The sequence below is a fragment of the Heptranchias perlo genome, chromosome 20 (assembly GCF_035084215.1).
Source record: "Heptranchias perlo isolate sHepPer1 chromosome 20, sHepPer1.hap1, whole genome shotgun sequence".
Taxonomy (NCBI): Eukaryota; Metazoa; Chordata; class Chondrichthyes; order Hexanchiformes; family Hexanchidae; genus Heptranchias; species Heptranchias perlo.
In genome coordinates this window covers 47115598-47135853 of record NC_090344.1, presented here as the reverse complement: position 1 = coordinate 47135853, position 20256 = coordinate 47115598, and the positions used below count along the sequence as shown (strand labels likewise).

The 20256-nt window shown below is 44.0% G+C and overlaps 1 protein-coding gene across 3 annotated transcripts in view; it reads right to left on the bottom strand.

Annotated features, from left to right (window-relative positions):
- The window catches only part of LOC137335805 (deoxycytidine kinase 2-like), a 28593-nt gene extending 15619 nt beyond the window's left edge, over positions 1-12974 (bottom strand). Inside the window, exons 1-3 of one of the 3 annotated variants that reach the window (XM_068001246.1) lie at positions 12556-12974; positions 6832-6947; positions 122-315 (exon numbers count right to left, since the gene is read on the bottom strand). In XM_068001246.1, the coding sequence (XP_067857347.1) occupies positions 122-315; positions 6832-6947; positions 12556-12847 (602 nt within the window). In that variant the 5' untranslated portion in view covers positions 12848-12974. The remainder of the gene's footprint in view (positions 1-121; positions 316-6831; positions 6948-12555) is intronic. The other 2 variants (XM_068001244.1, XM_068001245.1) reach the window with 2 other exon arrangements.
- Positions 12975-20256: the final 7282 nt, after the last annotated feature.

Genomic DNA, 20256 nt, shown 5'->3' with positions numbered 1-20256 from the left:
CACACTGGTGTAATAAAGGGGTGCCCCTCTGAAATTGATTGCGATTGAAGTTTTGCACCTTCACCTTGATGAACAAAAAAAACAGATGGTGTCAGAGTCAACACTGCAGTCATGTAGTTACCTATCACTATAGACCGATCTTTCAAAAATCTGCACTGGCTGTTGTGCCTTCAGGAGTCTGGCGGATACTGGTGCCAAATGGGCCTTGATTCGGCTCATGCAGGAGTATGACTGGAAGGTGTAAGACCACCGGTGGGGGTCCTGATACATCATCTGAAGCAGGTTACCAAAACTCTTCTGCGTGGATGACAGCTCCTGGGGAATAACAAACGACTGTTACTAAAAACCGTGAAAACTGAAAACCAAAGGACAACAGGAAATACTGCAAATCCACAGCAATTCAGTCAGCATCTGAAAGAGAAACACAGATCAGTGTTTTAGGATGAGACCATCAGAACTAAAGGAGGATCTCACCTGAACCGTTGTCCCATCTTTCTCTTTCAGATGATGACTGACTTCCAATATTTTCTATTTTAACATAGAAACATAGAAATTAGGAGCAGGAATAGGCCATTCCGCCCTTCAAGCCTGCTCCGCCATTCAATGTCCGTCCGTCCATCCCCTTCTTAAATATATTCAGTGACTTGGACTCCACAGCCTTCTGTGGTGGAGAATTCCACAGGTTCACCACCCTCTGAGTGATGAAATTTCTCCTCATCTCAGTCCTAAATGTCCTAGCCCGTATCCTGAGACTGTGACCCCTTGTTCTAGACCTGCCAGCCAGGGGAAACATCCTCCCTGCATCCAGTCTTCAATGAGATCCCCCCTCATTCTTCTAAACTCGAGTGAATACAGGCCGAGTCGATCCAATCTCTCCTCATACGACAGTCCTGCTATCCTAGGAATCAGACGGGTGAACCTTCGCTGCACTCCCTCTGTGGCAAGTATATCCTTTCTTAAGTAAGGAGACCAAAACTGCACACAATACTCCAGGTGTGGTCTCACCGAGGCCCTGTATAACTGCAGTAAGACATCCTTGCTCCTGTACTCAAATCCTCTTGCAACGAAGGCCAACATACCATTTGCCTTCCTAACTGCTTGCTGTACCTCCACGTTTGCTTTTCTATGTTAAACAATAATTTCCTTTTAAACTAGGTTTTTACAAAAACTGAAAAGAAAGAAAAACTTGCCTTTCACATCATGAGGACATCTCAAAGCACTTCACAGCCAATGAAGCACTTGTGAAGTGTACTCACTATTGTAATGTAAGCTGATTGCAACGAGAGACAACACAACGAATGGCATCCGTGTCTTCAATATGCAATGATGTGGAGATGCCGGTGATGGACTGGGGTGGACAAATGTAAGGAATCTTACAACACCAGGTTATAGTCCAACAAATTTATTTTAAAATCACAAGCTTTCGGAGATTATCTCCTTCGTCAGATGAATGAATTCATTCATCTGACGAAGGAGATAATCTCCGAAAGCTTGTGATTTTAAAATAAATTTGTTGGACTATAACCTGGTGTTGTAAGATTCCTTACATTCAATATGCAAAACATTCTTTGCCAGTCAGTTGCATTTTTTGAACTCTTCGATCCAGCCAAGATGTGAAGTCTATGGCACTTAGCTGCGGCAGTCATCGCTCCTGCAGTAAATCTGGCCAAAATGCCCAGTTTAAAGCGGTGATCAGCTGAAATGATTTTGTCCCAAGAAAAGCTTATTTTTCACTTCATAGGGCTCATTATGAAGAGCCTGGGTAGGAACAATGGAAACAATGCTAAATGGGATAAATTCAGAACAGATCTAGCAGCTCAAAACTGGGCATCCATGAGGCGCTGTGGGCCATCAGCAGCAGCAGAATTGTATTCCAGCACAATCTGTAACCTCATGGCCCGGCATATTCCTCACTCTACCATTACCAACAAGCCAGGGGATCAACCCTGGTTCAATGAGGAGTGTAGAAGAGCATGCCAGGAGCAGCACCAGGCGTACCTAAAAATGAGGTGCCAACCTGGTGAAGCTTCAACTCAGGACTACATGCATGCTAACGGAAGCAACATGCTATAGACAGAGCTAAGCGATTCCACAACCAACGGATCAGATCAAAGCTCTGCAGTCCTGCCACATCCAGTCATGAATGGTGGTGGACAATTAAACAACTAACAGGTGGAGGAGGCTCTGGAAACATCCCCATCCTCAACGATGGCAGAGCCCAGCACGCGAGTGCAAAAGACAAGGCTGAAGCGTTTGCAACCATCTTCAGCCAAAAGTGCCGAGTGGATGATCCATCTCGGCCTCCTCCCGATATCCCCACCATCACAGAAGCCAGTCTTCAACCAATTCGATTCAATCCACGTGATATCAAGAAACGACTGAGTGCACTGGATACAGCAAAGGCTATGGGCCCCGACAACATCCCGGCTGTAATGCTGAAGACTTGTGCTCCAGAACTAGTCGTGCTTCTAGCCAAACTGTTCCAGTACAGCTGCAACACTGGCATCTACCCGACAATGTGGAAAATTGCCCAGGTATGTCCTGTCCACAAAAAGCAGGACAAATCCAATCCGGCCAATTCCCGCCCCATCAGTCTACTCTCAATCATCAGCGAAGTGATGGAAGGTGTCATCAACAGTGCTATCAAGCAGCATTTACTCACCAATAACCTACTCACGGATGCTCAGTTTGGGTTCCGCCAGGACCACTCGGCTCCAGACCTCATTACAGCCTTGGTCCAAACATGGACAAAAGAGCTGAATTCCAGAGGTGAGGTGAGAGTGACTGCCCTTGACATCAAGGCAGCATTTGACCGAGTGTGGCACCAAGGAGCCCTAGTAAAATTGAAGTCAATGGGAATCAGGGGGAAATCTCTCCAGTGGCTGGAGTCATTCCTAGCACAGAGGAAGATGGTAGTGGTTGTTGGAGGCCAATCATCTTCGCCCCAGGACATTGCTGCAGGAGTTCCTCAGGGCAGTGTCCTCGGCCCAACCATCTTCAGCTGCTTCATCAATGACCTTCCCTCCATCATAAGGTCAGAAATGGGGATGTTCGCTGATAATTGCAGTGTTCAGTTCCATTCGTAACCCCTCAGATAATGAAGCAGTCTGTGCCCGCATGCAGCAAGACCTGGACAACATCCAGGCTTGGGCTGATAAGTGGCAAGTAACATTCGTGCCAGACAAGTGCCAGGCAATGACCCTCTCCAACAAGAGAGAGTCTAACCACCTCCCCTTGACATTCAACGGCATTACCATTGCCAAATACCCACCATCAATATCCTGGGGGTCACCATTGGCCAGAAACTTAACTGGACCAGCCATATAAATACTGTGGCTACAAGAGCAGGTTTTTTAAAAATTCGTTCATGGGATGTGGGCGTCGCTGGCGAGGCCGGCATTTATTGCCCATCCCTAATTGCCCTTGAGAAGGTGGTGGTGAGCCGTCTTCTTGAACCGCTGCAGTCTTATTGTGACTTTTATTCAAGCGAGATTTTTCAACTGAGTGGCTTGCTAGGCCATTTCAGAGGGCAATTAAGGGCTTCATTTTAGCACCCGCTATCGGGTGCGTTCCTGGCAGGGGGGGCTCCGAAAATCGGGGAATACCGGAGCGGGTCCGGAGCCCGGCTCCAACCCGCCCACTTCCGGGTTCCCCACAGACGCGCCGATGTGCGCGTGCAGCCCCCGCATGTGGGAATCCCACAGGCAATTAAAACCAACGGGATGCCACTTGACAATATTTATCTAGCTATTTCAGGTCATTAACAGACCTGATTAAGGGATTATGTGAGGAGGGGTGGGATTTTACAAACAACTGGGACTGTTTCCCACACTGGGCGAAACACTCCCAGTTGAAATGGACGTGTTGCAGCTGTCAGCCTGTGGCAACTGCAAAGGTCCATTTGACAGGTGGTGGGGGGAGACCCTCACTGATTGCAGGAGGCCACTCTGTCACTTGGGACAAATTTTGACCTCCACCACCCTCCTCCAAACAATAAAATTCACCAACTTGCACACTTACCCCGGTGTCCAGACACATGTACCTACCTTGCGGACCCCCTCAGACGAACATCTTCTGGATGGGGGCCGCCGTAGCTGCAGTCATGACCTCCTCGGAGGGCGAACAGCTTCACCAGCCTCACCAGCCACACCATCCACCTCTGACACGTGGAGCTCCACAACACAGTGCTGTGACACATCCACCTGCACAGCAGGAGGGAAGGCAACCGCAGAGAGAGATGTGTCGCAGAGGGCACTACCCTCGCCACAGGGTCTACAGACCGAGGCTCAGCTTCCTGGACCTCTCCGAGCAGCAGTGCGCACGGAGGCTCAGAGTCACTCGACATGTAGTTGTGGACATCTGCAGCCTCCTTCACGCCGAGCTGCTCCCGGTTGGCCCGAGCACCATCTTCTTACCTGTCGCTGTCAAAGTCACCACTGCCCTCAACAACTTCTCCTGCGCATCCTTCCAGGGTGCAACCGGGGACATCGCCGACGTCTCTCAGTCGTCTGCACAAAAGAGCCCTGCAAATACACCTGCACTCACTCTGCAGTGACACAATGGGTGTCATCAGGTGTGGGTCTTCATTATGGTCCTCAGGAAAGGGCATTATTGAACAAACCAGACAAGATTCGCAAAGACGTGGCAGTAGTGGTGCCAATATAATATGTAATGTGAGTTGGTCAGAAATTTAATATAAGTAAAAACCATGACAAACCCTCAAACACCGTTGTGCATCCCCTTCATGCTCACGACACGTTTGCCTTACGCTGCCTACTGCACATATGTGACGCATGCCCTGTGGCTGCAGCACAGGTAGTGGCAGGTTGAGTGAGGCTGACTGTGAAAGAGATGCAGGAGAGGGTGAGTATGAGATAGAGCCATGAGATTGTATGAGGATTGGGTTGAGTGGTAGTGGCGGGATGAGTACTGGCGAGGTGAGTAAGTGCAGGTCAGATGAGGATGAGCTTTGAGTGGGTATGAGGGGTGATGTGACAGAGTAGTGTTGGCAGTGCAGAAGGAGATGTGGGGCGGGGGCGGTGATGTGGCAGACGGAGTGTCGGGGAATGAGTGAGTGTACTCACTTTGGATGACCTACTTAGGTCATTGGAGCGACTCCTGCACTGTATGCAGGTGGGTGATATGTTGGTGGTGCAGGTGACCTCCTCTGCCACCTCGAGCCAGGCCTTCCTGGTGGCAGAGGCAGGCCGCTTCCTCCCGCCCGCCGAGGGGAAGATCTCTGTCCTCCCCCTCCTCCTCACCCCATCTGATGATACCTGGAGTGAGGCATCATTAAACTGGAAGCAGCCTTCCCCCTGGGCTGCTCCATGCTGTAATTTTTTCTATTTGTTGCAGCATCTGTCAGTGGAGGACTGCCCCTTTAAATAGAGCTCCTCCAGCTGACAGAGCTTACTGCGCATGCGCAGTCCGCCTGACGCGCAGATCAGCAGCGGGGAACCCGGAGGAGCAGGTAAGTGAATCCAATTAGGCTGCGATCGCGCGGGGAGAAGACTGATTTCACCGGGCGCGTTACCCACGCACCCAATAGCCCCCCCGCCGCGAACCCGCAGCCCTGGTAACATCGAGCCCGAAGAATCAACCACGTTGCTGTGGGTCTGGAGACACATATAGGCCAGATCGGGTAATGACAGCAGGTTTCCTTCCCTAAAGGACATTAGTGAACCAGATGGGTTTTTACGACAATCCGGTCGTTTCATGTCCACCATTACTGATACTGGTATTTTAATTCCAGATTTTTATTTATTTAATTGAATTTACATTCCCTAGCTGCCGTGGTGGGATTTGAACTCATGACTCCGGATTATTAATCCAGGTCTCTAGATTACTCGTCCAGTAACCACTGTGCGACCATACCCAGGTCAGAGGCTGGGTATTCTGTGGTGAGTGACTCACCTCCTGACTCTCCAAAGTCTTTCCACCATCTACAAGGCACAGGTCAGGAGTGTGATGGAATACTCTCCACTTGCCTGGATAAGTGCAGCTCCAACAACACTCAAGAAGCTCAACACCATCCAGGACAAAGCAGCCCGCTTGATTGGCACCCCATCCACCACCCTAAACATTCACTCTCTTCACCACCGGCGCACAGTGGCTGCAGTGTGTACCATCCACAGGATGCACTTCAGCAACTCGCCAAGGCTTCTTCGACAGCACCTCCCAAACCCGCGACCTCTACCACCTAGAAGGACAAGGGCAGCAGGCACGTGGGAACAACACCACCTGCACGTTCCCCTCCAAGTCACACACCATCCTGAGTTGGAAATATATCGCCGTTCCTTCATCGTCGCTGGGTCAAAATCCTGGAACTCCCTGCCTAACAGCACTGTGGGAGAACCGTCACCACACGGACTGCAGCGGTTCAAGAAGGCGGCTCACCACCACCTTCTCGAGGGCAATTAGGGATGGGCAATAAATGCTGGCCTCGCCAGCGATGCCCACATCCCATGAATGAGTAAAAAAAAATAATGTACGGGGGGTGAGACAGCTTGGTGAAAAGTGGCATCAAATCAATTCAACAAGTAGCTATTTTGGTTTAATACATAGAGGACAGTGGGGTTTTGCTGAATGGCTTGATTCAATTTGGATTTGGAATATAAGATTTTGGATTTTTTTCAAACTGGTTATTAAGAAAATTGTTCTGATCACCAGACATTCGGCTCAATGAATCAATGAATCACAGTTGAACCAGGTCTGACTGTAAATATTGTTAAATTATTGCAAAATGAGGACAGCAATTTCCTGACTGGAGACATAACAGCTCCATGTGACATTTGGTCATTTTTGGTCACACAATGAGAATTTGATACTCACCTCATTGCAGCTGGAATCTGGAATATTGCACCATTTAGCTACCGGCTCTTGAATAATCTCCCACTGGTTGCTGGCCATCTGCTCCAACATTTGAGCAAATGTGGACTTACCTGCAGCTTAAAAAAAAACAGAAAACGTTGTTCAGTCTTACAGAAGTGTGAATACTGTCATCAAAAAGTGTTTAACAGCTCTCGTCCATATTTTAATTACCATGCTGGATACTCATACCAATCCTTCCTGGCCTTGTTGACAAGAGGTGAGCCAAAATCACATGCTGAGTGATTACTTTTTCATACACAATGTTGCTAACCTTTCCATGAAATGCAGTGGCCAAGCTTTGAAATTGTAGCTGGAACTGATCCACCTGCTGAGCTGAATAGGTTGATATCTACTGACTGCTACATCTGGAAATGCAATAATTGCTGTGAAGTTTTAAAATTATTTAGCAGCTCTCCAATCAGCAGAGCCATTGTACAATAAATCTTCAGCTATTTTGCACATCTTGTGTTTGTCTGAAGTGGGTTTCGCATCACACAGACTCAAACACGAGCACAGCATAATTTTAAGTTAAGTTCAATGAAATAAAACCAACTCAGATTTTCAGTTGCAGTCAGAGGGTACCTGGAGGAAGTCGTTGCACACTGTTTCAGCTCTTGGTGACAGATAAGATGTGGATTTGAAGTTGAGCTCAGTGTCAGAGAGTAAACTGGTTCAACCTGAGAGGGTGGATGAAGTCAGTGGCAAGGGAGTATCTTTTGCAACTTGATGAAAATTGTAACTAATTAATATATCAAAAGTGCTGGACTCTCACAGCCAAACAACCTTTGAAATACAGTTTTGCCTTTGAGAAGCATCTGTGAGACACAGCTATTTTTCCTCAAACAATGGCCACAGACTCCATAAAAACATATTCAAAAACATGCTGATGGTTAGTTGCAGTGTTTGTCAAGTGCTGTGACAGCACAGTCCTGATTAGATTATGTCATCAATTAATAGCCTGGTAAAACACATTAGTTATTTCTTGCACTTCGGTATGCTCGGTGACTGTTCATCCAAATGCCTACATCTGTTAGTAATCAAATGTGTTGACTTGACTGGCTTCTTCTTTGGACACTTCATGCAGAGCCAAAAGAATAGAAGTCAATCTTTCGATATGTAAATGCAGAAGCTACTTTGAGGGTGGTACCTTGCTTAAAATAACCTATTTTAAGCTTAGAAATGCAGAAGAGAGAAAAACTATAAAATGCAGACAAAAATATCCCTTTTTGTCACAATCCATTTCATGTGAATTGAAATCCACTTGGAGATGACGACCATGAGGCCAAGTCAGTTCAATGGACAAATGGTCACCTAATACATGTTCAGCTGTCGCTGAATCTGTGCATATGCACACATGCATGATATAAATATTAAAAACACACTTGGTACAATTTGGGTTTCTTGTTGACATTTTACTACAGAAGCAGCAGAGCCAAGGGAAAACCAGAGCACTTCCAGGCTTAAAGTAATGAACGGAATGGGTAACTTTTTTGTACACTTGGTATTTGTCAGTTAAGTTTGTCTGCTTGTTTATAATAACCTCTGCCTGCCTTTGAATAGCTCCAGGTTCCAGGTCACATTGACCCAGAGACCAGTCCAGATTGCTTGTGCGACAATACCTGGAAAAACAAGATTTGAATTGTCATTTGGCTCAAGAATTGGGTTATCATGCTGATGGTCTTTCAGGCTGCAGTTATACTACACTACCAGTAGCTTTAGAGTGCACTGTGCAGCTCTCAAGACTGAAATTATGCTGCAGGTTTTCTACCAGGAGGCAGTTCAGCACATGTGTGCATTCACTTATGTAGAGCGTCACTCCCCTGACAGCTGTTTTTCAATGTTAAGAGCAAGGCTGGTAGCCCACTTTCTCAAGTGGTGAGAGAAGGGCTGCTTGCAGGGGGTTTTCAAAGCACCTGTCTTGAGTGCACTTGGGAGTCAGATGGGTTCACGAGTTGTACTGTCACTTTTATACTGATTTGCATCCAACGCTACTTTGCTTCAATGCAAAAGTGGCAGTGAATTGCAGTCTCAGTAGCCAGAAATTTACAACGTGGGCTGATATTTGTATTCCTGCAATTAAGTTTCAAAAATTCTTAAAAGTAAAATGAATGTAAATATGCAAGTCCACCCTATTAAGGAGGTGACTGTAGTTTCTCTTATTTAGTGAATGATATCTGGCAAAAGGCACAAGTGGACTGCACGCAAGCCTTAATCCCAAGTCATACGACCAGAAGGAGGCTCGTGAATGCTCAACAAGGTATTCACTTTGCATGTTGTTATGTGACTAATACAATACATTTGTTGCAAACTCACTGGATTGACACCGATAACAAATCACCAGTTCCATTCTAACTGACTCTTGACCTGCAATGGATGGGTACCTATATGTTATAAAATTTGACATACGTTTACATTCAGGGCATGGATCCTTCAGAGGATATTGAACAATGGCAGAACTTGAAGAAGGAAGGTTCATGCTTCTCATCTGAAATACCAGCCAAAGACCCAGAGAGGATTGACAGCTAGGATATAGTTCATTAACTCACCTCTTCAGCTGTGAGCGTAGACTGAGTGTTGGCAGACATTTCAATCATAGAGCAACACAGTAGAATCTAATTCTGTTGTCACTTGACGTGCTCACAAGTGCACTTTCCAGCAGGAGTCACTTGTACTTATTAAATCCGTAATATGCATGTGATGTTTTAAAAATAGTTTTGAAATGTTACCCAGACAAAAATGGCAAAGAGTGCAGCTGCTCTTATTCTGCCCTTTCTGTCAATCCATCTTTTCAGAGCATCAGAACAGTTTACAAGGAAGATTCAAATCACCAAAATGAATTCCAACAGAAACAGGCCTTCCACACTTTTAAAAAATGCGCGTGTTCTTTAAGAACAGGGCCTGTTTTTCCACTGGGTGTGCTTTTCTTGGCACACTCACTATTTGCCTGTTCATACACTGCTCACATTTCCACCCTTGATCTCCATACACATACTCGTACAATCTGCAGTCATCATTTTGCCCTGTATTGCACAAGTAATGCCCAGGGAGGGATGGAAGGTTTACCAATTTGCTGGATTATCTACCCAAAATCAACTCCTTCTTCTTTCGATTAACTATTGTAACAGAGTGAGAGTGTTGTATCCGAGCTGGGAAACCCCTTTCGGAAGTTGTTGACCTTAATTGCTTTTAATGACTCCCAGCCTGTGAGTATAAAAGGCTCAGTGACTGATCAAAGAGAGAGAGAAACTGTGAGGGACAAGTGATAAGCTGGAAAGTATAATCTGTCCAGTGCACAGGATAATGTAAGGACTGAATGTGGGTGATTAATCTGCACAGAGAAGCATGAAGCAGAAGGAACATAGAAAACTAAGTGATAGGACAGAATGTACGACCGATGAATGTCTGGTAAATTGTACAATGTAAAGACTCAATGTGGGGGAATAAACCACACTTGTTTGGAGATTTGGTCTGCATGTATAATTGAAGCCTGGGTCTGTCATGGCTGGTTACACGATGTACACTGTTGATGTGTACAGTATAGATAGAGGAACCGTGGTATAACCTAGGAACACTTGAGAGTTTCACAAAAAAAATGGTTGGGGCATCGTCATTGGCACTACCTGAAGCCTTGAATAAAGAATGCCTTCCCCAAACAAACTGGTATTTTCTATATTTGTTACTCACCAATCCATTACACTAAATCTTTGTTCTTCCCTCCCCACCCCACATTGTTCTGCCCAACCACTCTGGTGCAAAAATTCTTCCCAATGACTGTTTGGGGTTTTTTTTGCAGCACTCTCAGATATAATAACCAATGGAGTTCTTCACCAACTTCATTATATTCACCCTTAACAATAAACTTCTATCACCTAAAATTGAATAACTCACAAAAAGATGACAAGTTACCCATTAATCCCAATTCCACCTTCCAGTTGCTATGACATTCTCCAACCCCATAATATAAAATCATTAACTGGCATTTATATTGGACCTTTAATATCGAAAAATATCCCAAAGTGCTGCATTGAAGTGTAATCAAAAAATGGAAGCTGAACAAAAGCAAGAGATATCAGGAAGAGAGATCAAAAGCTTGGTCAAAGAGGTGGGTTTTAAAAAGGACCCTAAAGTAGTGAGGTGGAGAGGCAGAGGGGTTTAGGGAGGGAGTTCCAAAGTATGGGATTTCTGTGGCTGAAAGCATAACCACTGATGGTGGGTGAAGGGTTAGGGGGAAGTACAAGAAGTCAGAGGAAGAGGAACTTCGAATTCGGAGGGACAGTAATAGGTTACAGAGTTAAGGAGGGGCAAAACCATGCAGGAATAAGAATTTTACATTTATGGGACAGGGAACCAATTTAGGTCAGCGGAGAGAGGAGTCATCAGGGTGCAAGAAGAGGGCTGATGGGTGAATGGGATTTGGGGCGGGATAGGATACAGGCAGCAGAGTTTTGGATGAGTTGAAGTTTAATCCAACCGTGTGTGGTTGATGAACTGATAACACTCACTGTTCCAGAGCACCCTAGCCAGTCAACTAAAGGTTCATTTCACAGTCTCAAGTTTAGTGACCGTATGCAGCAATTTCCTCTTCACACTTACATTATGCGCAGTATAAATTGGCTACCAAGGCACAAGACTCTTCTTTCTGGTGTTGTGTTGGGTCCCATTGTCAAATTCAGGCTGCATTTACATGGTAACTGTTGTGTTACAGTTTCACAGGAGAGCTACATTTGGAGCCTAAGAATAAATATTCCACCCGAAGAAGAAACACTGATTCCAACTCTGGAAATATCCAGAAGCTAAACTGTCCAACCATCTTGAATGAGCAGGATTAGGCATTTACAAAGATAATACAACTGTACATTGTAGCATGTAAGTTTATTTTTCTTGCTACAGAGTGACACGGTCTGCACGAAAATCTTTTTTTTGAATGGCGAAATTAAGGTGATGTACCAAGGAACAAAGTACTGGACACCACTGAGGTTAAAAAGAGTAAACAATACGAGTCTGGAAGTAGGGATTACGTGATTGCAAGTTTGTTTTTTTAAAGACTGTACAAAGAAGGCAGATGGACATGGAGTTACACATTTTTGTGGCCCTGTGAAAGATGGAGTTGAAGGAAACAGTGCAATGTGCATTGATTTCAACACAGAGAGGTGGAGGAGAGGAAGTGTTTTGGATGGCATATTTTGCATTTTAGAAGGAAAAAGAGTGCAAAGGAACACCAAATAACATGTTTGGCAAACCATTTTCTGTGTTTGGTAAACTCAATGATGCAAACTCTATTGAATCATGTTGTTGAATCATGAAAATGTAAGCAGACGCTTGTTTCTGACATCACCACGAGTGAGTGTGAGAGTGAGAGCTGCCTGTTCCAATCTTCTCTCTTCCCTCACTCACCATCTCGGGAGATTCACACTCTTGCTCACTCACCGGAGGCCACTGGAATACTGCAATTCCGAAAATTCTGTCATTTTTGAACAATCCCGAGAGTTTGGAACATTTGTAATCAGCTTACAAGTGTTCCATGATATTTGTGCATTTATTGTTCAAGTAGAAAAAGATTTTAAAATAATTTTTTGCATTATTCTCTTTAAACCAGTATGAAATATTCACGTTTACAATTTACATCATCTTCATACTTTTGCAAGTAATTTTATTTTTAAAAAAAATTTCTTTGCGTAACCCTACCGATATTTCCTTCGACTGAAATCCTGGTAATTCTCGGTCTCCCACTGTGATTCCCGACAGTGTGAGTGGTGGAACAGAAATGTTCGGTTCCCATCACCAGCTCGATGTTGTTGTCCGCCTTGCAGTGACGGCTGGCGGTGGAGGTCAGCCTTCTTTCCCGGATTTGCAGATGTTTCCCGATGCAAAGACAGTAACTGGGCAGGCGGTGTTCGATCAAGTCTCCAAGTGGCACCTGGATGTGGCGACATTTCATGCATGTAACCTGTGTCACAGATCTGAGGGCTGCAGCCATCCTAACCGCAGTTTGCAGTGTGTGTTGTCCAGATATCAGCCAGCCACAGCACACAGCTAATCCCCACTCTTTGCACGTCCCTTCCTCTCTGTTGGAAGAGACCCTTTAATATTTGGTGAAGCAGTTCCGGGTTAATATAAGCACCACCTCAGGATATGACTTTTATTTCACAGCTGCTTTGATAAATTGAGAAAGAGGTTGGATTGCATCGAAAGAACGTTGAAAATATCGGCCCACACTCAAAAATCGCAACACATGTAAATATCACTAAGCGGCCATCATATTAGGAACAGCGCTGGAAAATGCGATTTCCATGTTGGTCTGAGCCGGAAACTTGAATAAAGAAAACCATTGTCTTTCAACCCCAACTGGTAAAATGCAGAGATCTTGACAGCACAAATATACAGGAAGAAAGATCAGAAAATCCAGAGTAATTACACAAACTGCAGTGGGTGAATTACACCCTGACTACATTTAATAATGTAAAACGTTTTATAGTTGACATGTAAAAAATTCAGTTTCATGAGTTATGTGGAAGAGGGAGTCCCTAGCATTGGTTCTTGACAACTATCCTGACCAGAGCAAGTTTTGTGTGTCAGCTTAAAGCCTCATATTGTATGGGAAGTCTCCCAGACGATCAGTCACTCCACCACCAGCTAACAGTAATTGGCTGGATCTCCCATCAACCCCTATTCAACTAATAGCAGCAATGTCGGCAGAGAGAGACGTTATTTGTCCATGGTACCCAAGCTTCCCACCAATAGGCAATCTCGGATGCACTGCTGTTGATCGTATTGGAGCTCCTATTGCTGCAGTACCAGCTTCAGTGTATGCATATGTCGGAGAGCATTCCAGCCATCCCCATATATTTTGCAGAACCATTGCTATTTGTAGTAGTTTTGCAGTACATGTTGGCTCTGAACTCACCCCACTGCAGGGCAGAATTCAGAGTAGAAGCAGAAGCTGTTTAACCCATCATGGCCACCATGTCACGTTTCTGGCTGTAGGACTTTGCCAATGATGGGGAAGATCCAGTGAAAATCAGTCGTGCAGAAACAGAGCACGTTAGGTTGAGAGCTCAGACGACCTGGATTGACCAATGCTGCCAGCGGCGGCCGGTTACATCTGCCACCTGAAGCACTGCTGCCTCCAGAAGAGTGTCATGGAAGTGCCAACTTCATCATGGTGATACAACAATGCCAGTGCAACAAGGATTATCTCCAAGTAGATGACTTAATGGAGAGTATCTGCAATTTAGTGTAGTCTGTGCAGCAGAGCACATTCACAGTTGCACTCTGCATTCCTAAAATGTCTGATTCTTGTCACTTCGTAACAGGGCTGCTGGTTCTTGACCATCTTGAGGCCAAGAGAGTGGGAGCCTGTTGTGGAGGTCAGGCAATTTTTGTTGAGGATCTCATTTTAGTTATGTAAGATTCCTGAGGTCAGGAGATTTGGGGTCCTGATGCTGTGACCAGGAGTGCAAGAAGGCCTGGGTGCGCTTGGAGCGGACCTTGGCTCTGAAGCACTCGGGGCGAGTCTGGAAATGAGCCTGGATAGAGGGTGCAGGCAACTACCGAGTCTAAGGCCCGAGTCAAGGTCTGGTGGGGGCTGGTGATCCAATTGGAAACAGGAAGACTGGACAGAGTTGGTCTGAGATGGCTGCTGCTGGATCTGGGTTCAAACATGACCATGAGACCAAACATGAGTTGACAGGAGTAGTGTTCACACTGATCATTGACAGTGACCAATGTAAAAAGGATACCAGCACCAATGAGAGGACATATTTTGCAGTCCCATGTATCCCACAGAGCAATCACCTCGCATCTCAGTACAAACAGACTTTCAGACACAGATGGATCAACCTTTAATTTTTTAAATAATAGATTAACCATTGGATTGACAGTAGGTTCAGAGAAACTCCCATGTCCCTGGGCTGTCTAGTTTTGTTATCTTTCAGTTCAGCAATGTGAAATTGAATTAATTCCCATATTACAATAATAAAGATATTCAAATATCAAGCAGATTTGGCTCTAAGGTACCAAAGTAAACACCAAAACACTTAATTGCATAAAAATGAAGAAATTAAATGTTTAACTGTTATTTCCCCATCATACATTTCTTTCTCCAATTGTCTCCTCCCCCATTTGTTCTCTATTCTATTTTCTGTCTGTCCTATTTTTCTGACTTTAAAATCCTCAACTTGCTGTTTTTATTCTTCTGCCTCCCTGCCTCCGTTATACACGTTTGAAGTGAAAACATGTTTGTAAAATTGACATTTGATTGGCTAAGAGCCAGTTCTGAAGCCATTATCAGTAAATCACATGGCAAGACTTGAATGATTAATGGGACCAGATTAGATTTAAATCTCAACAATTTTTCTGTATCAAAGAGAAAGGGACTGCTGAGAGTTAAGTAAAGTAATTGGTAGTCCCAGGATGAAGGGTGCACCTGGACAAATAAAACTGTTTATGATGAACTATTCATGTAAATTGTTCCATTATTCGAAACTTCACAAGAGATAGCTGTCCACTTTCTTGTGTGTTTCAAGCTGCCTTTATTCCTGTGATTTATGATTTAAAACTGCTGGTAAGATAGACCATGGCTACAGACATTTTTGGAATATTACTTTACAGTGATAAGATCATAATTGCTACTCAGTGTTCAATCAGTATAATTTAGCAGCACTTCCAACTGTCATTAGCATTCTATTTATTTCATGGAGACATTATGTACAATAACGAGATGATAAATGGAAGAGAGTGAGGAATTTAATCTTGGAGTCTGGATGGCATTTATGAACCATTGTAACTTTTCTTTCCTTTTTATACATGAAGCAGAAAATGGAAAATATTACTCCACATAGATATACAGCTAAATGGATGCACATTTATGTAGCACGCTTATCTCCAATTGTCTAATACAGACTGTACTGCTTCCAGACGAAGGGAGAATGGAGGAAAGAGGGCCTCAGCATCAGTCGGAACAGATGTTTTAAAGAAAGCAAATTTTTATATTTATATAATCCTTATCATATCCCGAGCAAGCACTTCACATCCAATGAATTACTTTTGAAGTTTCGGCACTGTTGTTATGTGGGTAAACGTGGCAGCCAATTTGCACACAGCCAGATCCCACAAACAAATGAGGTGAATGATCAGTTAATCTGTTTTTGGTGGTGTTCTCATTGAGGGAGAAATGTTGGCTCGGACACTGGGAAACTCCCTGTTCTTCAAATAGAGCAATGGAATCTTTTATGTCCTGAACCGACAGATGGTGTCTCAGTTTGACATCTGCTCTGAAAGGTGTTTCATGGTGTGAAGGCATGGATTCATATTCATGATGTTCCATGCCACAAGTTTCCAATTTTGACCACGTTGTCAGGCTATATATCCCAAAGGGAGGTCTTGACTTCCTCCTACAATGAGAGAGGGAATCTGGGTCATGAAATCTCACTCCAGTAACCAGCACCGGCAGAGACCTTGGGAGCAGATTGCTTGCCCACCATTTTAGCTGATAGAATATGTCAGGCACAGAGAAACAAAATTCATCAACTGTTGACACATTCATTTTAAAAAAATTCTGAGTGACATCAACTGTTGCTTCATGGTAATGCAGACAAATGGTTCAGTGTTTTAGAGCCTTGTACATGGAGTCCATTTAACACATTTTACAAGTGATTACCCCAAGTCCTTAAATTTTGAGCATAACATTGATTTATATTTTAACTTGACCAAAAAACTCTTCAAAATTTCAATGTTTACATGTTTACTTTTCACTGAATTGCCAAAGGAAAATCAGGGATGAAAAAAAGGCAATTCAATCCATCAAAGCTCATTACTCAAATGGACTGACTCCCATCATGGCAACTAATTGTATTATTTTTTCTTTTTATTCGTTCACGGGATGTGGGCGTGGCTGGCGAGGCCAGCATTTGTTGCCCATCCCTAATTGCCCTCGAGAAGCTGGTGGTGACCAGCCAGGCCCAATCGCCTCCAACCAATATCCACACACATGCAGCCATTAGCAGCAGTCGTTTATCTCTGTAAGCAGGCAAAAAAAAATTCAGGAATTGGAGACGCCAATAAGGTCATGGCTCTGAGTGCCTCAAAGCCACTTATAATATTAAAGAATAAAGAAAAAAAATCTAATGAGTGAAATATTTCTTGATGGAGAAAAAATTGGCAGAAGATGAATTGTGTCCATTCCTTCCATGGGCACTTTCGAAGTGGTTCTGAGGAGAATAGCATATACACTCTTTGCATCTTTGCAACTGGAGGGAATTGATAATATTATGCATACATTGAGCTATTAACATATACACTGAAGCAAGAGGGTTATTATTTATGGTCCTTTTAAGAACCAATTGCAAGTTAAGTACTCCTCCTCCGCGTATTCACAAAGCATCTGCAAATTTTGGAGGTACAGCTAATTTTTGAATCGCCTCAAAATAAATTCTAAACACTGATCCCGATGCCTTGGAATCTTATGCAGCACAAGACATTTCACTTGCTTGATGTCACTGCACCCTCTGGTGGAGCACAAAGGCCTGAAGTCATTTATGCATAAATATTTACCCAAACATTTTCCCAAGACAAGAAACAGAAACAGGAGTGTCTTATTTGAATGATTAAAAAGCTCCTAGTGTGCATTTTGTGTTATCACATATATCACTGCAGTGATTATTGGTGGAAACGAAGCCAAATTGTCAATAAAGGACCCCTGAACAGGTATATTTATATCTTCCCTACCCTGGCATTCCTTATATCGGTCAGCATAAATTTCCTCCCCTTGCCACAGGACAGGTACTGATCACCATTTAAAAGACAATATCCAATGTAAAGTCCCTCGGTTACATGTAATCTGCACTCAAAAATGAAAAAAAAAAATTCAAGTGATGACATTGCACCAGAGAGCACATTAATCACTTGAACTGTTTATCTGGCAATTGTGACTCAAACTCAGATAAATACCAACCTCTGTATAATCCGCTGACAAGCTCACCTCAATGCATTGACTTTAAATCAGGCTCCAACAGCTTTGTTCACAGTCTCAGGATAGCCAAGGCACGTATGAACAGCAGGGTGGGGGGAGCTGGAAGATAAGGTGGTTCTGCCCTACATCTGAGGTTCACACCAACGTTAATCACTCGAAATGAAGATTCCAGTTTCAAATCTTTATCTGGCAGCTCATTGAGTATGAACTCAGGTTGGTATTCATTTGTTTCAGTCAGAGAAAGCAAAAAAAATACTCACCACATGGTTTTAAATCTTATATTTTTCCTTTTTCTTCATGTTTTTCACTATTTCCAAGAACCCTTTTACAATTGCTCAGAGAATTGATTGAGTGGTTGTTTTTAATTTTACTGGAAATCTGTAACAGAAGATTAAAAATCAGAAATAGGGAGAAAATGATTCAAAAAAGCTCATTTATTTGAAGGGCTCTTTTATTTATTGTGAATTTTTAAAATTTACCTGAACTTTTTTCTTTTGCATTTTGTATCCCACAATCTTCCATAGTTTTGCATTTCCGAATTATAAATTTTTTTTGTACTTCATAATACTTACAATTTTAAAAGGAGGTGCAGGAGCAGAGAGACCTGGGGTGTATATACGCAAATCTTTGAAGGTGGCAGGACAAATTGAGCAATTGTTTAAAAAAAAAGCAGATGGAATCCTTGGCTTTATCAATAGAGACAGAGTACAAAAGCAAGGAAGTTATGCTAAACTTTTATAAAATCACCAGTTGGGCCTCAGCTGGAGTATTGTGTCCAATTCTGGGCACCTCATTTTAGGAAGGATGTCAAGGCCTTAGAGAGGGTGCAGAGATTTACTACAATGGCACCAGGGATGAGGGAATGCAGTTATGTGGAGAGACTGGAGAACCTGGGGATTGTTCGCCTCAGAGCAGAGGTTAAGGGGAGATTAAATAGAGGTGTTCAAAATAGAGGGGTTTTGATACGAGCAAATAAGGAGAAACTGTTTCCAGTGGCAGGAGGGTCGGTAACCAGAGGACACAGATTTAAGGTAATTGGCAAAAGAACCAGAGGGGAGAATTTTTTTTTGTTATGATCTGGAATGCACTGCTTGAAAGTGTAGTGGAAGCAGATTCGATTGTAACTATCAAAAGGAAATTGGATATCTACTTGAAAAGAAAAAAATGCAGGGCTATGGGGAAGGAGCAGGGAGTGGGACTAATTGGATAGCTATTTCAAAAAGCTGGCACAGGCACGATGGGCCGAATAGCCTCCTTCTGGGCTGTATCAGGCTATGATTCAATGTGTGGTTTTCTTACTTTTCCATATTCTCTCAGTTTTGATTCACAGTACATCCATATGAAATTCCTTTCAAAATATATCCCAGCTCCTTGAATGATAATAATCTGCATTCAGTCGCCTACCTTGTTTAATGCGGTCATGGACGGTTTGATGGGCCAGACGTTGGAGAACAGAAACAGCGAATGCAGTCAAGTGACAGGGTATGCTGCGATTTGGAGAAGATCTCATCACACTCACTTAAACCTTGGCTGCTGATGTTCCGATAGTCATTGACTTTAGTGATCAAGAAGTGGGGGCTTAACAACTTCCCAAATGACCATGGTTGTACCAGTGGTACAAACAGTGTGGAAAGAAGTGGGCATTGATGGAGAGAGGATAGAAGTGGTAAACTAGCTTTTATACAGAGGAAGTGAGAAAGAAGTGTAGAGATGCATGACTTTGGCTGGAAGTATTTTTAATGGAGCACGGAAACCACTTGAGATGTTTCATTGGGTCGGTGGTAAAAAAGTTTTGTATGTGAGGCTGATGGGCAATCAGCAAATTTATATGGTGCTAAAAGATGGGTGTTGGCAAAGACACAGAAGCAGAGAATGGGCGTTTTTGCAACGTGCTGGGTATTGAGGATGTTCGTTACCTGCTGGCAGAAGGCAAGGGATATAGTGAGCAGCAGCTTTTGTCCAGCCATTGAACTAGTCAAAGGATTGCAATGAGTACAGCACTTATTTTTTTTTTTTTTTATTCGTTCACGGGATGTGGGCGTCGCTGGCAAGGCCGGCATTTATTGCCCATCCCTAATTGCCCTCGAGAAGGTGGTGGTGAGCCGCCTTCTTGAACCGCTGCAGTCCGTGTGGTGACGGTTCTCCCACAGTGCTGTTAGGAAGGGAGTTCCAGGATTTTGACCCAGCGACAATGAAGGAACGGCGATATATTTCCAAGTCGGGATGGTGTGTGACTTGGAGGGGAACGTGCAGGTGGTGTTGTTCCCATGCGCCTGCTGCTCTTGTCCTTCTAGGTGGTAGAGGTCGCGGGTTTGGGAGGTGCTGTCGAAGAAACCTTGGCGAGTTGCTGCAGTGCATCCTGTGGATGGTGCACACTGCAGCCACAGTGCGCCGGTGGTGAAGGGAGTGAATGTTTA